The sequence below is a fragment of the Glycine max genome, chromosome 11 (assembly GCF_000004515.6).
Source record: "Glycine max cultivar Williams 82 chromosome 11, Glycine_max_v4.0, whole genome shotgun sequence".
In the NCBI taxonomy this organism is placed as follows: domain Eukaryota; kingdom Viridiplantae; phylum Streptophyta; class Magnoliopsida; order Fabales; family Fabaceae; genus Glycine; species Glycine max.
The window spans coordinates 4,477,193-4,496,378 of NC_038247.2; the positions used below are offsets into that span (position 1 = coordinate 4,477,193).

The 19,186-nt window shown below is 30.1% G+C and overlaps 1 protein-coding gene across 1 annotated transcript; it reads right to left on the reverse strand.

Annotated features, from left to right (window-relative positions):
- Positions 1–366: 366 nt before the first annotated feature.
- Positions 367–2,049, reverse strand: LOC100800420 (dof zinc finger protein DOF5.3). Its single transcript, XM_003537324.5, has one exon. The coding sequence runs from the start codon at positions 1,730–1,732 to the stop codon at positions 713–715; it is 1,020 nt and encodes a 339-aa protein (XP_003537372.1). The 5' UTR covers positions 1,733–2,049; the 3' UTR covers positions 367–712.
- Between the last annotated feature and the right edge of the window lie 17,137 nt (positions 2,050–19,186).

Here is a 19,186-nt window from a genome sequence, read left to right on the forward strand (position 1 = left end):
ACCCACCATGCCTCCACCACCTTCACTTCTTAACATATAAACCCTAAAGTTTTTGAGTTTACCAAGATCATATATTCTTGTACACCAGCTTTACTCTATTTTTTTAGTCTCATAAAAATATAGGTTGACTGTTACCTTTGGTATAACGTCAACACACCATAAATCTTTGCATTTTGATGATGCCTACTACTATAAATATTTTAAATTTCTTTGTAAAGGACCCACACTCAGCCACTAATTAATAGCTTACACTGCTTAGAAGCCAGCGAACAATTTGTATTAGAAATTTTAGAGGTAAAGTAAAGAAACGGGAAAAAGTTGGAAAGGAAGTTCAATGCAAATAAAGGTGCAGAAACACTAAAGCAATTGAGAATCAAACACTGTGTTTTCCATTCATTCTAAACTCTCTGGTAGTTCTTGAAATACCATTTGAGAGAGATAAGATAAACACACCATCATCCAGAAATACAGAAAGAAGCAAATGATAGAAAGACGCGAGAGTGGAAATTAAAAAGATCTAATGCTACCTACACATCCATATTACTTATCCACCACCCCAAAGCAACCAAACAAACACGAGAAAAAACTCTAGCATACAGATTAACATCTATAAACTATAGATTAAGGAGTTCTATATATCTAATAACTCGAAAAGAAAAATTTGAACAGTGAACAAAAAAGAGGAAAGTAGTTATTGCATGCGGTTAATTAATCAAGGATATGCTCCATTGGTAGTGGGAAGGTCAGACCAGGAAAGGGTTGGATTCCAGCACCCGAATTCACTCCCAGAAACTGAAGATGACTCCAAAATGTTGGACAAAGAAGAGGATGAAGAAGCCATGTTGCTTAGAAACACTGGTGAGTTATCACTTCCCCAATAATTAACTGATGACGATGACCTGAGCTTGTGGTAAAGTTCTTGAACTCCACTACTTTGATGTTCTCCAACTACAAAACCGTTGTTTTGTTGCTGAGTCTGATCTTGATTGTTCCTCCAAAAAGAGCTGCATAGACCCAGTGAAGGAAGTGCTTCTCCCACACGGCCATCATCAAAGCCTAGACTAGTTCTAGGATTCAACAACCCATTCGCGAGCAATGACTCAGTACTCACCATGTGGGAGTGAGATCCCATTAAGTTCCCTTCTCCCTTGACAGAAATTGACATGGGACTAGGGTTAGGGTTAGGGTTTTGGTTTTGGGTAGCTCTTAGTAAAGCCATCAGTTGAGAATTTTGTGGAGAACCCCACAGGATTGGGGTTTGTGGAAGCTCTTGGTCGAAGAGTCCTTGTGGCGACCTTCCAAGCTCTGATGCCACCGCTTTCATCTTTGTGGCGGTTTGCTTCGCCACCGAGTTGGACATGCCACCGGAGCTTTTGCTTTTCCGGCAGCCACCACCGATGGGAACATTCCTGAGAGCGCCGCCTTTGGTCCAGTAGCGGCGACACGTCTTGCAGAAGTGACGAGGCTGAGTGAGGTTGTAGTTGTTGTAGTAACAGAACTTTGTGTTTGATGAATCACAACGAGGGCACCTCAAATTTTGGTTCTCTGAATTCGATGAGGTCGCGGTGGCGGTGGCGGTGGAAGTAGTTATGCTTGTTGTGCAAGAAGGAGAAGATGATGATGTGGGTGGTGTTAGTAGAAGTGCTCTTCCTCCTCCTCCGTTATTAATGGAGATTTTTCTTTCTCCTGGTATGTGGCTAGCACTAGCACCACCCAACATTTCTTGAATCATCTTTATCTTTTAGATCTACAACAATCCAAAAACACGCAAAGCAAAAGCAAAAGGGGTGGTGTGGTGATGACTGGTGAGTCTTTTTGCGTTAGTGGAAGAAAAGCGAAAGAAACTAAAGTAGGTTTGCTATCGCTCTGTGTATGCGGGAAATGGGGGGGAGAGAGAGAGAGAATATAGTGTATGTGTGGTTGGGTTGGGATAAAATTATATGATGAATTGAATCACCTTCGCGAGAATTGAACTCAATTGGGTTGCTTGGTCGTTTTATGCTAGCTAGGACAGCTTCTTTGTCGGTTATTTAGGTCCTTCTTGTTGCCAACGAATGTACAGAATGGGGACTTAATGATTATATATAACTAGTTTAATAGACTCCATGTGAGAGAAAGACAACCATGACTCTATTAATGTTGGAATTTGTATTTTAGAAGACAACGTTTATTAATGCTACAGGGAAATTGTTAGGTTGGTAAGTCTATAATATTCATTCTCTAAAATAAAGGTCTATAGTATTCATTCAAATAAAAAAAACCCAAGTATTTAAACTTTAAAGTAATTTATAATATTTTTCTAAATAACTTTAACACAGTAAAAATTATTAGGAAAAAAACATAGATGCAGTTATGAAATTGTTTTTGATATTGTCTTTTCTATTAGAATTAAAGTTTATTTTGGTAATTATTTCGGGTAATAAAAAAATTCACTAAAGATCAAATGGATGGTCATCGTGAAACTTCAATTCAAATTGAAGAATAATACTAAAAATATCCACAAAAGTATATATAAATTTTGTCCAAAACATTATACATTTATGTGAAAAAAAAATCGTTAATTAGGTTAACGTTTAACCCCATTAGTATAGTTTCTTACTTTCTTCCTTTTATAGAAAATTAAATGGAAAGGTTAAATAACATTAGTGCTTATACCAATATATTATATATCAATTTCATTTTTTTATACGGATACATCAATTTCATTTGACAACAAAATTATCAGTTATGATATATTATATTATTAGTAAAATATGAGTTGACAATGAGTAGTGGAGGATCTATAATAAATTAACTCTTATTTTCTTTATAAATAAGGGTATGGTTCTTTCTAATATCATTAAAATCTTGTTTGATGGTCAATTTTTCTCAAGGAGATCGCCTCCTCAATAAGACAGGGAGTTACATATATAACTACAATGAGATAATACTGCTTGTAATTGAGACTTGTACACTAATATTTAATTTCAATGATTGCAAAGAGTATCCTCTATCACTCAAACTAATCTCTTTCACAGGATGTAAAGGCACTCAAAGGTGAATTGCTTCCTCTCAATCAGATTTTGTTCATACAAATTAAAGAATCAAGATTCAAATTTCTAAAATCACGTGCTTAAGAGGTTAGAGTATATTGTCGCTAGGACCAACTATTTTTTAATTTAAGAGAATATTAAGATAGATAAATTTGCTGTCAACTTTTTTTATTAATATATTTCATTTATATTTTTAGTAAACATGTGAAGTGGTAATTTAAAGTGTTTAATGCACCCTGACCACTTAAATATTTTTTAGAAATTAAGAGGAGGAAAAATATTGTTGTTTCTTGAGAGTTTACAATGATACTGATAAGAGAAATCTAAGAGATTTGCTATAATTAATTTTTGGACTAATAGTTAAATGAATTTAAGTATACATTTTTTTTATTCATGAATTTAAGTATAGTAAGAGAGAAATTAAGAGAGGATTTTTCAATTACAATATACAAGCTTTGAAATTTTGAAAGTACTAGTACTATAAAAAAAATTCTTGTTTCTTAAACTTCATGATTACTCTTATCTTAAGTTTCCAATCACATTTAGAAGACATATATTAATGCCTTGATCATTACTCTTATTATATCATACGTGTAGTCATTTGCAGAACCAATTGTGAATTATGTAAGGAGAAGAATCATTTCGCCTGTCCCACTTTGGACTAATTAATACCGATCGATGAAGACTCATCATTATTTTCTATGGATCCGAACAGTTTGATTTTCCTTTCTGTATGCATGCATACTAACAGAAACCACACAGCATTTTTATTGATCTTAATTCGTCCTTTTTTGTTCTCACGGATTCTTAACTCGTCTTTATTTTAATTTGATCTTTATATATTACATATACTCTATATATACGGCTGTAAATGTCTTCTCCTTATTAGGAGTACGTGTATCGGCGGTATATAAGATTTTTTTTAGTGTCGAGTGTACTAGTGTAGGCATCCTTCCAAAATATCAGTAAATCAATCACATGTATAATCAATATAATATAATGCGAGTCAAACGGAAGACATAGAACGATATTATAAAGCAGTAATTCATACAGTAGTAATCAAGGTTTTCTTAAATAATAATCCTTCTTCGTGAGAAAAGAGAAGAGATTATGAGTTTCCTAGGTAAAATGCTCCATGTTCGGAAAAACATCATTGCAAGTTCAAGGAGACTAGGATAGGGGTAATCACGTGGAAGTACGTGTAAAGCTGATTGTCCCTACTGCTCCCAACTTAAAAAATATGTGTCACTGCGCACCCCAGCCAACCCGGCTTCAATTCTGCCCTTCTGCTACTTGATGCAAATAAATAAAATCCTCAAAAATCCTTTTTTTCACACCTACAAATATAAAATATCTAATTCACATTCTTATTTTTTTTCTATCAAATCATATATATAATTTATCATATTTATATTTTTTCCTCTCTCTCAAGATATCAACCGACATCAATGTCAAAAAATATTTTTCAAATAAAAAACAGAAACATTTTATTACAATATATATTTTTTATAATAATTACTCATTTTATTTCATATTTTTATTTTTTTTCTTCACATTATTATATTTTGACGACCAAAATTTTCAAATACCTGAATCAATAAATTTTCTTTTTTTATCTTTTTTTTTTCTATCACACTACATCATTGAATTAATTATTTATTTATTCTTTTTTCACTTTTCTCTTAAGTCATAAATAATTGTTGAAGAAATATTTTTCTAAAATATATTATAATTTTTGTCCAGCGATCATGGTCACTAACTCCATATATAGGTGTGGTGCCCAATCCCAATCAGACATGGTCTCTCCCTCTTTCTTTTTTTTCTACACACGCGTATAAATAGAGATGAGCACACATGTTCATTTTTTCTATCCAAGAGAAGACACACACAAATAAATCTCACAAGGAGAAAGGAGATAATAAAATTAAAAAAGGATAAAACATATAGTGAAAATCAAATATGTGTTCAATATAAGTTTATGTGCTTAGTGTGTGTTAAGCCAAGTTGACTATCTTATTTGATAATAAAAAATGTATTAAAGGTTTTTGGTTAGAAGTGTTTTTTTTATTAGTATTAAAGGTATTTGGTTACACAGACCAGTTTAAAATTTGATAAATTGATAGAAGTAGCATATATATGGCTCATAAGCTAAGAGTTAATTGTAAGATTTTTTTCCACATATGGCATATGTTAAATTTTTTGGGACACTTATTTCACAGAATATTTTCGTTCCAGAAAATATAGGATAAAAAAAATATCTCTCGTTTGTTATAAGATAATAAAAAATCATGGGAATATTTTATTTCTGAAAAAGATAAATGTCACGTTTTATTAATATTTAGTCCGACAAAGGGAGAAAGAAAAAAATATTCTCATAAGATAAGAATATCTCTTCATGAGTAAAAATTCATATATACACTCTTACCGATCATTGCTCTCTTCATGTTAAATTTTTTTTAACTCCGCAAATTTTATTCTTGCCCAATTAATGTTTTCATAATTTAATTTATTGTCAATTTCATTCCAATGTTTTACAATAAATTTTCTTTTCTCTTCCATGCTCCTTTTTTAATAGACAAATTTTACTCTTCTTTCAATTATAGTAATTGTCAACTACATTGGAAGAAGATAAGGAATGTAACCAGATTTTTCTTAATAAGGATTCTTTAGTAATTATAATTTATATTCTTAGGAAAAAATAACTCAATCAAACATATATTTTAATCATTCTCAGGAATATAAAAACAATCCTAATCAATTTTAATATTTAACCAAACATATTTTTTAATAATACGTGAGAATAACATTTAAACATGTTATATTTTCAGAAAAAAAATTATTGAGACTAAAAAAATTATCCATGAAACAAATGATCCAAAAAATAACAATTTTTCCCTCCGCTAATTAAGGCTCTTACTTTCAATAAATTATGTGCAAAGTTAGTAATTCACTTTTTAAATTTTTTTATGATTATACTTTACCTAATAATAATATTTAAATTTATTAGTTTTTAACTATATACGCATATATGCCCAAACATGCCTTTTATATTTTATATTGTTAATTTTATCCAACACTCTTCATGTAAAAAAAACACTTCTAATTCAATAAACTAAAATATCAATTTTCAAGCTTTCCTCTGATGAACTTTTAGTTTCCAATAATTTATAGTTTTAATTAATTTTTCAGCTAATTATATCAGATAAAACATAACCAACTAAACTGGTCATGAGGATATATAAGAAAACAAACTTGAGAATGAATCATGAAAATAAACCAATATAATTATATAAAGTCCTTAGTTTTTTTTAGGATAAAAAATTCCATAGTTTCCAGGGAAAGAAAGACGAGAAAATTCAAGCTATTAGAAGTTGAACTAAAAAAAAGGATTAATTAGAGACATTGATAAAACTATATTGATCTTTTAAAAAAAAATGAAGTAGCATAGTATTTGAATATAATTGTGATGGTAGGTAGGGGGATCTAGCAATGATTATTAGCTTCCTTGTTAATTCCTATGCTAATTCTTCGGTCCACTTTACCTAACTTGACCAATAATAGTATTTTTTTATTACTATTTTATTTTCCCCGTGCTCTTCTTAGATATTCTCATATTCGCATACTTTTTTGGATGTAGATTTTTTTTTCTTGAAAATTTGATGGCACGACCGTAACTAAGTATTTGATTAAACGTGTATATAAATGAAATAAAAAATTAATTTATATGATTTCTATACGTCATCATTTACAATTAGTAAATACTTTATTTATCAATAATTTTAAATATTTTATTGAATATATTAATAATTCGTACCCAAACCTCAATAGTTTATTTTTCAAATACCCCTCAATAGCATTAATAATCCATTTTTTTGAGAGTGCAATATAATCCATTTTGATTAATATTCCGTTCATTCTAGCAGAAAAAGAAAAAAAAACTGCGCTTTTAACCGCTTTGGATGAGTAGGAGTAGATTCAAATGGCAGCGTTGAACACTCATAAACCATTTTCTTACACAGGTCTACGTCGGATTCACAAACACATGTGGAAATTGGGTCAACGGTCAACCCGCACTTAAATGCAATACATGTAATTTAGAATTTAAAAGTTTGATTTAGATACACTATTGACAACCTTTTTTTTTCCGAATTAAAGTGAGTATATGTAACTTTTCTAATAATTTTTTTTATATATATATACATGATTAGATAGTAAACTTTAATCAACATGGTTAAGAGATTCGATTATATATTCAGTTTTGTCAAATTTTATTGGTTACAATATTTTTTTAACCTACATGCGTGTGGATAAATGTTGAGGAATTGAAAATAGAAGAAATTAATTAAAATATATTAATATATTAAAAGTCATTCAGTTAATACTTATTTTTCAAGTAATTTTAAATATCAATAAAATATATTTCGTAATCCTGTTTATAACGCCATAAAAAATTCCACTGCTACCAATTAATGACTTATCCACGACTACATATTTGACAAAAAATTCTAACATTAAGGTTGTCATGCACTAATTAATAATGGCAAGTTAGTCGTCAATAGGGATAGAAAATAGGTTCGGTAAAAAAAAAAGATAGAAATAGGTTAAGTCACTCAATAGGTTGATAATATATAAGGTCTCAGGTCTTAACATACATCATGCATGCTTATGTTAGACTTGACTTTTTAAGAAATAAATTAGATCTAGACTTTTATAAAACTTATTTGATTAAAAAGATTAGACTTTACGTCATTTAAAAATAAATATTTTATATTTAAAAATTCCACTGACTAAAATACTAATTAATAAGTATATCAATAAATTTATTAAGGTCAGTCTAGTGGAAGGGGTTGTGATAGAATGCATAAGTTTCAATAGTTCAAATTTTAGTGCAATTATTGTATAAAAAAAACAAGTATATAAATAATAAAATTACTAGCTTGATACGTTAATTTACGAGGGAAAGAAAGTTGTTAAAGATAGAAAATAAATATCACAGATTCACAGTACAGAGTAACATTTTCGATCTTTAACTAAAGTTGGGTGCACGAGTGTATGCATAGGTAGACATGACTAGGAACTAAAGAGGTTTAATTAATTAGATGAATATAATACATAAATTTTATAAATTTTTTGATTTTCTTTTATTCCTATGCATTTAAAAAAAAATCCTACCAGATTAAAAAAAAGAGACGACTAGGAATTCGGAGTCTCATCAATCTGATACGACCGACTACATGAATTGGCCAAAAAGCATGCAGTAATTAGTAGGAATTTTAGAATATTTACAAAGCAAGGACTTTGGTCGTCGTAATGACCTGAACTTGTACTCACCAAGTGTCCATACAACTTTATACTGTTTTACCTAATGAAAAGAAGACAAATTGAGCGTCAACTTTATGTAATCTGTCAATTAATATGCTACGAATGAGAACATATGAACCGTAAATATATATTATCGAACGATTACACACTGAAGTGACAGGGTAACCATGCATGCACAATCATTCAATCAGTTACAAGTAACATTGTGTGAACAAGCTGTTTTGGGTAAATTGTCGATCTCAGGCTATAGGAAAACTTTTTACCATATTTCTTCACCCGGAAAATTGTTTCGAAAGTGATAAAAAAAAAGGAGGGGTCTATATGTCTCCGATTTGCAGAACCATTTGTCAATTAAGATCTTGATTGATTGAGGAAGGGTGTTAATGATGAAGGATACATTAAGTAATGTATATTATAACTTAAGTTGCAAGATAGCATAACGGTCATAGCAACCAATTAATTGGTAATACCTCAACGCAAAGTCTTGGTTGTTTACAATATTTATATACGATATCAATTGATGGATCTCTAGCTAGCTAGCTAGCTAACTATCTAATTAAGCATTAATTTATCCTGTGGGCCTCAAGTCAACATTATAAAAAACCAGCAACGGAATCCAACGTCCAATGTTTTTTTAGATTATTTAACTAAAAGGAAATGCTCTCTTTCACACTTGTTCCAACTCGGCAAAGATCCATTGAATAAAGTTTATAATATGTTCATTTCCATGACATATAAAAATGTCGATCGACCACAATGTTGTTGATTGCGACTGAACAAAACAAACAAAGACTCTCCAAATTCGTAATGGGAATATTTATGCTAGATGTGAACGTATATACATATCAGTCAGGTAAGTTAAAGAAAAACGTGAATCATGATTATATGAAAAATGAAGGAATTGAAATTGCTATTAGACTATATATAGTAGAAAATTAACATATTATATAATATAATTAGATATAGAGAAATAAAAAAAAAAAAGGTGATGAAAGAGTGGAAACTGCAAAGGGAAAGGGAAAGGGAAAGCATGCAGGGACAGGAAGCACAAGAACGAAACTGCAAAAAAAAAAAAAAATCAATTATTGGGATCCATAATTCGAAATGTGATGTGATGGATGTGTGAGGGAATGAATGCATGAAAAGAAATGAGTGGGCTGGCTGAGCGCGCGTGCCGTCCGGAGAGCAAGTCAGAAGATGAGAACGACATAGCTTTTGGCTTTTTATTGTTTTTGTGTTGCTGGTTTTGGTTGGTACATATATACATGCTATAGTATAGATAGAGACAGTGAGTGAGTGTTCACTGCTATGTTCAAGCAAAGCAAAACTTTATTCTTTCTTTGAATGAAAAGTTGGCACTTGGGCGGGCAGAGCGAAAACGACACCAGCGTTGCCTAAAGACGACATGTTGGGCAACGCGGGCAGTTACATACTATTGTCGCCGTCAATGGCCATGCCAATGCCCCTCCTCTTCTATTCTTTCACTCCTGCCCTCTCTTCTCTTCTCTCCCTCCGATCCCTTTATTTTTTTATTTTTAACTTTCACTTCCTTCTCGTCCAACAATCTACAACCTTTTCAAACAAGAAAAAAAGACTTGTGTCATAATTAATAATATCATGGACATATGATTAAGGAAAAAAGAATAAAAGATAAGAAATGTTACAAATTCAATCTCTGTAAAAACTAAAAAGTGAAAAAAAATATTAATACTAAATTATTACTCAAATTGAATGAGATTATTAAATTATTACGAGTACCAAAATTATATGAATAACATATTTTCTTCTATTAATTAAGATCAGTAAATAATATATTTCAATGATATCATATGTCCCACGTAAATTTTAACAGAATAAAATTTTTTAAGATGGCATTAGCATTCCGTTATTTTTGCTATCAACGATATATATCATAAATGGATATTAATAACTACAAAACATAAGTTAATTTGATAGTCAATTTTGATTAAGAATGATTGTAATTTTTTCTTTATGTTGTTTTTAATAAAATAATAAAAAAATTAATAAATTTACAATTTTTTATTGATAGAGGTTAAAAGAAGAAGATTTGAAGTGCTTTGGAGAAAAATTGATTAAAAAAAAAGTTAAAGATTGGAATAGCTCGCTTAGTACACAAGACAGTCTCACCGCATTCCTTCGCTCAGCAGCTAGCTCACATTTAACGCAAAAAAAGTTCTCACAAAGAAGCCTAAAGACGCGCTTAACGCGAGAGCTTGCGCTATGCATGAGATAACGTGAAAATTAAGCTATCTTATACTTATAAAAGAAGTAGGAAGCAAAGGAAAAAGACATCACTATCAATCCCTACGCACCTACACACCAGGACACACAGACTATGAGCTATCTAATGAATACATTGTAAGCCTGAGTATCAATCCTCTATCTACGTCCATTATATCCTTCTTTTCTCTATCCTTGACAATGAGAGGTTAAAACCCCATTGTTGAGAGTCTGGCAGACCTAATGTAACTCTTTTTATTATCTATTTAATGCAATCCTAATTCTATTGTTTTTTTTTCTTGCTTAATTATTTATTATGGTCTGGCCATCCATATCGTGTTTAGGAGATAATTCATTGAAAAATGATTATTTTCTAAAGGATTGAAAGAGAGTATCTAAATGAAATCATTGCTAGATTAATATTCGTTTAGCCTATTTCATGCATCTCCAATCTTAATGCGATTTATTATTTTTATTTTTGCAAAGACATTTAGAAAAAAATAATACATAAATTATGTTCTTCATGCAAAAAACCAAAAATATAGTATCATAGTAGATGTGGATGGAGATTGAGATAATATTGGATAGAGAAAATCATTAGCATTGCATCACACGTAGTTTTGACATGTTAGACCCTAGCATATTTAAATTTTGAATTCATCTTTTTATCATCATCTTTATCTTTTATTTTTCTTACCTTTTACCTTAAAATTTCTTATCTATTTTATCTTCTACTTTGTTTTTATCTTTATCATCTTTTACTTAAATATTTATCTTTTTTCTTTACCTCTCTTTATCTTCTATTTTAAATTCCTTATTTCTACTCTTTAAATTTTACATTTAAATTTCTTATTTATTGTTTATAAATTACGTTTGCATCAATTTAAATAAAAATCTCTGTAAAATTGACACTCGAACTTCCAAATATTTTACTACTTAATTAAAACAATTTAGTGTACTTGACAATGAGTTAGACATATAAATAATATCAACAACCACTTGACTTTTTTATTTTATTTTTTTAATCATTTCTTCTTGTGATATCATATTGACTAGTATTACATTATCACTTCTCTCCGTTCTATCTATCTCTCTCTCTCTCAAAATATACATTAGCACTGAGATTCCACATATTTTTATTAATTCTTTTGCTATAGTCCAACGAAGGTATGTATGTGAGGGGGTAGGATAGGATTATAGGAACATGGAAGGAAATGCATGGTATGGTATGGGATACATACAAACCCGTATTCCTATATACATGGGTCATGGGCCCCTACTCATGTCTGATGTTTCTCCTTATCCAGCACTACAGCTTTCTCAGGGCTCCTCTTATTTCGTCTTTTTGTCTTTTTTCTTCTTCTTCGCTTCTTTTCACCTTCCTTTCCCTTTTTAAATCCCTAAGTACTGATGATGATGAATCATAATTAATCACTCGTTCTCCAATCTAAGACTTCATATTGTGATTGACTTTTAATGATCCTCCCTTTGATCATAGAGAAGCGTTCGTGTTTGGCTGCATGTAGATCCTCTATGTTCCATATCAATCTTTATCAAACCCTTATTACAACAACCAACATCGTCACCATCGGATACCTATCTATCTATATAGTATATAGTACACTAGTTAATCAAATTTAGCTTAAACACTTGCACGTCTTTTTTCTAGACTTAGGCCATTAATTAAGGAAGCTTAGCTAGCTATAACATAATCCTCAAAGGCAAAGCAAAAATGTGTACAAAATTTTTGCCTCGTTTGTACAAATTAATCACATGGGAAATAAAGGAAGTCATGCATCTTTCAAAAGAGATCAAGAGGGGTCAATAAATGTTGGTTCTTAGATGTAGATTTTCTTCGCCACGTTGGACGGTCCCTACCTTAAAAGCAACAAAAATGCTTACATGCATATATAGGTATAGGTCAGCCACATCCCACAATGAAATTGATTGAGGAGTGAGAATTCCAACGGAGGTTTCAAAGCTGACAAAAGCTATTGTTAGACAAGATTCCTTGGGTAGCAAAATAGTAAACTAAAATTCCATAGATCGCCTCATGTGTCGGGGGCGTATGGTTTCTAATTGGAGTGGGAAGAGACCTATACGTGGAATTTCTCCAATATCAAATTGGTATTAGGCTACTAGTAGCTCACAAAACCACGACCAACAAAGTCGTTATAAGAATTTCAATTTTAAGCATAATTAGTTGAGGAAAATGAAAATAAATGTTTTTAAATAATACTTGTATTTTTTATTAATAAAAATATAATACTTATTTTCAATATATTCATGTAATAATTTTTAATATAAAGAAATAAATTAATACCCTTAATTCACTCATTAAGATACCCATTTAATTTTTCTATTTTGTCTTAAAATATTTATTATTTATAAAATCATTAAAAGATTAATTATTTTTTAGTAATGTCCTCATTTATTAGTATTTAATTTAACTATTTAAATTCATTTACAACTACATTCTAACTCTTTTTTTAGTTAGGGATATATTTTACAAATTTATTTTTACCATAATAATTTGTAAAATTAACAACTTTTTTAAGAAGTGAGTACATTACCTTAAAAACAAATAATATAAGACATAGAAAATAATACATAATAAAGTACATTACTTATTCAATTTCCATCGAGTAATTTTATATTCACAAATTTTCTTTAAACTTTTAGAAAGTGTATTAAGTGAAAAAATAAATACATTTAATGTTGTTAATTCAAATATGAAATTAATCGTTGTAGTGTATATATTAGGTTTTGCTTAGTTTGAATTATAAAAATATATTTAAAGCTAGCTACTCAATATTTATAAACATGCATGTTGAATTTTAAAACAAGTTTACACATCAAGCTAAATAATCACTCAAAAATTCGTGTTGATGTATAATCATCTTTGAGTCTTATACATCAAACAATAACTTATACATCAAGCTTATCACAAGAGTCAAAGATGATTATAATCGTGCTTTTATGATTGGACCGAAGGCACTATTGATTTTCTTTGGTTTAACAAACCTTAAAGCAATGGAACAATAACTTTCTGGAAGACAAAATATAACAAAGTCAGAATATCATTTCTCTAAACCAGGATTAAACCAAAGCATACTACATTAAATAGGTCAAATAACTAACCACATACTACAAGTCACAAGTTCACTGTCAGTGCCCCGAAACTACATTATATCAATTCCCCCTTCTGAGTATTACAAATACAAGAATCAATGCACTGATCCGAGACAAAATTATCCCAAGCTGCACTGCTTTCCATTCCACCACGTTCTTGCTCAACCAGTTGTTAGAGATTGCGATTTGGAAAAATCAGAGGTATAGGGTTCACGAGCCATGGCTATGAGATTTCTTAAAATTTGGGAATAAGGGTAGCCGGTACCCCTTTTTTCTGTTTAAAAAAAAAACCTTTTTTTTTAACTTTTGTTAAAATATTTTAAAACTATTTTATTTACTCCACTTTTTTTTTAAAATAAAATTATTTTATGACACATCATCTATAGAGTGTCACATGGAGGCCAACCTTAATGACCTTAGACATCAACTAGATGAAGAGATTAACATTGTGATTTTTTTTAAATAAAAGAATTAAATATCTTAATTTAAAAATAAAAATCCCAAAATTATAGAATTATAAAAAAAGGAGAAGGAAAATTACAACTAAATGTCATATTCAATAAAATCAATTTATCCTTTTGCTACCTTTATAGTTTATTAGCTACCTGTAATTAACAACCCATATAATCATAAAATCAATCTCAACCATGCTGTTAGTATAAAAGCTACTCATATAAACTCTTCACAACCCGTTGCTTAAGCCTGGAGGCCTCCAAAAATATTTTATTATTACTCACTGATATTCCTTATAAAATATTTTAAAAAAAATAATACGTGAGTAATATTAAAAGTAAATATTTTTCTCCGAAAAGCTTCCTATTTAATTTGAGGCTAAAATGCATTTTTCTTATTCTTATTTTCTCAAATCTGTAATTTTATTTTTCTTATTTTTTTAATTGAGACATTTTATCTCCAATTTTTTTAAAGTTCACAATTTTTATTTATTATTTTTTTAATTGAGATATTTCGTCTCCTACTTTTAAAAAATTCATAATTTTAGTCTTTATAATCAATTTCAAACGTTGATCTATATATTCTATGACCAATTACTGATATGTGTCTATTTGTTATGCACATGACAAATATTTTTTTAAAAATTATTTAATTTATAACAAATTTAATTTATTAAAAAAAAGAATTTAAAAATTGCATAGTGATAACTGCTAAATAACTGTGAATTTATAGGAGTTAAATAGTCAAATTTTGGCTTAAAATTAATTATTTAACAGTTATTTGTAATTAAAAGTTGAGAAAATTAATTAAATTGAATTTCTGGTTGCAGATGCGAAAAATGAGGATACATTTAGTAAAAGTGGCAACATAAAGGAAGAAAAAGAAGAAATTCTGAAGCAGGCCCAGCCCAACAGGGGTGCTAAGCGCGCATCAGGCGCTAAGCGAGCAACTAACTGTAGGCGCTGAGCGTGGCGTTAAGCACGAAGACAGAAACCGTTACGCGCGCTAAGCCCAGCTAGGCGCCCAACGCGCGATCCAACAGAAGCACAGGCCCAGCGTGCATGGCGCGCCCAGCGCGCGATCTGAACGCGCTAAACGCGAGGTGTGGCGCTGAGCGCGACTACGAAGGCCCATAAGCTCACTTCAGCAACTATAAATAGAGAGGCAGTCCCAAGGAAACTTCATCCCGTCTCAGAGCACTATTCTAAGCATTCTAAGCCTGAGCTTTCCTTCCTCTCTTTCTATTCTTTGTTTTATTAGCCCTATTCTTTCTTTCATCCCCAGTTGTAAGCCCTCAATGGCCATGAGTGGCTAATCCCCTAGCTAGGGCCTGGCAGGCCTAAAAAGCCAACGATGTACAAAGAGCTTCAAGAGTTATCAATGCAAAGGAATTTATTCCAGGTTTTTCTGTTCTATTTCTTTTCTTGTATTCTTGCATTCATTCTTAGATCTCTTTTTGGGTTTTATTCGCTCGGGAGAGGGTAATCCCCAATAAATATTTAAGATTCAATGCATGCATCAGTTTTGGGGGTTATACGCTTGGGAAAGGGTAACACCTAATAGAACATTCTAAGAAAAGAATCCTTGGGTTAGCATTGCTAGGCATAGAATGATAACCCACTGCCCATGCATTTAAGCAACATCTAGAACTTAATCTTAATGCATTGTAATTATTGAATTTTCGCAAAGGCATTTGGGAGATAGGTAGTTAAAATAGGCTTGCCAACGTAAGGCATGGGGGCAAGTAGTTAACAGATGTGGGTAGAACTAATACCATTTCATTGATAATGAATACCATATTTACATGCATCGTAGGCCAATTGGGTATGCCTGGTCTTGGCATTTTTATCAATTGTTTTTTCCCTTTTACTTTTTTGTTTAGTTTTAGTACTCTATTCCTACTTATTCCTGTTTTTACTATTTTACTTTCACTTACAAATTGAGAAGTATTTAATAAGTGCAATAAAATCCCTGTGGACACGATACTCGGACTTCCGAGATTTACTACTTGTAACGATTGGGTGCACTTGCCAAATTTCTAACACATAGTCAAGTCTAAAATTTAAAAAAGGAAGTAAAATTACAAATTTTTTAAAAGTGGGAAACAAAATGTCTCAATTAAAAAAATAAAAGGATTAAAATTAAATATTTTTAAAAAGTGAAAGATAAAATATCTAAATTAAAAAATAAAAAAACTAAATTTGCATATTTAGAAAAATAAAATAAAAATATATTTTACCCTTAATTTTACTATTACACTCTTTTGCTAAATTAGTTAGCCACTTAGTCATTATTTTCTCATTAGTTGACCTTTTTATATACCAATGAACCTAATTAAAATACATATATCTTATTATTGTTTGCTAAATTATAATTTTGATTGCATTTTAGTTTCTAATCCATAATCCATAGTCCCGTCTTCCTATTTGAATATTCAATTTTGCATTATATTTTATTTTATTTTTATTTTGATCCAATTAAATTTTATACCTAACATATTTACTTAACATATTATAAAAAAAAATAATTAATTAAAATATTTTTTTATGATTTTATATTATTTCTTTTCTTAACATATTATGATTATGTTGAACAAGATATTTCAACTAGCTTTAAAACTAATTTTATTGTTCGATAAATAAATTTTTTTATAAACTTCTAATATTTTTTAAAATGTTATTTGAAGTATATTTTTTAAAAGGTTATTTTTTAACTTCTATCTTTTTATATTTTCTTTCCTTCATATTTTTAATATATTTATCAAATTGTTTGCTTATCCTTTTTAAATAAATTATAATTTTATTATTTTTTCAGTCATTTTATATTTTTAACTATTTCAATAATTAATTTCAATGAACACTTATAATTTAATAATATAGTTTATCAATTTTGAACAAACTTTTTTTTCAGTTAATTTTGACGTATGTAAATTAAAATTATCAACTGTAATAAGTTTAGATTGCTCAATTACAATAGGATCGGTGAATTATAAATCAAGTGTCTTCTAATTCAATAATCCGTCTGCTAAATATCCCCTCAAGGTAAAAATCAATCGCAAGTCCATTGTTGTATGATAGTCTTTTCATACTGTGCACACAAAAATATGATTATAAATCCTGATTAAGTATGGAGAATCCTTGCACCGCAGTAGTTTGTCCAACAACTCATTTATTTAACTTCTGGAAAATGGGTGTGGCTCGTACACAATTTTTTGAACTCCGTCTCTGGCTATATAACCTACATCTTCTTTCTAGCAAAGCCACCTGGAAACTGGCATAATAATATATAGAAGCAGAAAACATTAGTATTAAAAGTTAAACAATACACCTTCACGAATTGATCGAATCTTTCTAGATTAGCTTTCAAGCGCATAGAAACCATTAAAGCACCGAAGCCAATTTTCGGACAATGACAAAGAATTGTTTACTAGCAAGCTCATATTCACCACATGAGAAATCACTATCTGAAAGGGCCCCTTTTCACCTAACAACTAATTAGAGATAATTAAAATCACACGCTTAATTTGATTATTTTATTGTCCTATTATGCCAATTATTTTGGTTATAATAAGTAAGTGGCTATCGTGTTAGTGATTGATGCATACTAGATAATGACTGTGATTTTGATAATAAATTTGTCGTTTGTAATTTCCCTTTGCTTAGAAGGGGAGTTAATGGATAATGGGGTCTAATTAATCATATCATTTCACACCCTACACATAATACAAAGAATTGAAGTGTCACGTAGCTTCTGTTCTTTCCTCCACTTGATGCTAATTAATTAATGTTTCCTTTTGAAATTCTAGTGTGATATGGTCAATTCCAAGCGAAAGGAACAGATACAGATAGTCCAAGCTCTTGATCATTCTTTTTTTTGAATGTTTGATATCCTGGTGATGATTATACCCGTGAGCATTTTGACAATAATTTTCTCTTGCCACTTTCCATCACACTTATCGAGATTATACAAGATTATATATTTATATTATAATTAATCATAATATAATCTGCTAAAGGTTGTTTCTAGAGTTTTTTTAAGAGTTCCTTAGTGAAGAAGTAAGAAAACTTTCATCTTGAAATAATCTGCTAAAGACTCTGGCAGCTGATGGTACGTTGTAGAGATGTATTAATTTAATGAGGAGTTTTTTAAGGTGAGAGTACAAGAAATAAATTTTAACTATATGATTGTATATGAATAATTAAAATTAAAAATATATGACTATTTAAAAAATCCAGACACCACTTATAAAATGGATAATTTTTATTTTAATCTTAATAATTGATAATTAATTCAATAGTCAAAATTTATCTATAAAAGATCGCATTTTATATACAGATGGAGAGAGAGTAGCTACTTCAAGGTCTATCATCTTATCATTGAAATTCCTGAGTAGAAAACTTACTAACTGCATGATGATATTAATTGGGATCATTGCAGTGTTATAAGCGTGAATTTACACTGAATAGTACAGTTAAGAATGGTAGATTTACAGTTTTTCTTTACAATTTCCTTTTTTAAACTAAGTGTTTTCTTTATACACGTAATGCGGTGAGATCTTATACGTAATTCCGGACAACTACAACACAATTGTGAATTATATAGAAAGAAAATTAACATGGCATGGTAGTTTATTTAGGTTGCATCCGTTTGATCCTTATGACTGTTTAGGAATAGCATCATTTTCAAAAATGAAGCGCCTGATACTAACACTGAATGTGTATTTAATTTGACAAAATTAGATTTTGGTCATAATTGTCCAATAGAGTAAAGAGTTTTTTCTCTTAGATAAAAGTTAAAAGTGCCTGTAGCAAGAATTGCAGCCTTATAGCAACAGGCACAAGGAAAAGAGATCTCAACTCTTAAAAAATTTAAAGTCACATGTCAAATGTCCATTTCTCTAAGGAATGGAGAGGAGCCGGATTCGAACTATAGGTGTGTAGGTACGCTTGTAGTGGACAACTTTTTTTGTGTATTATATTATTCGCTTTTGTGTTAAATATAAGAAA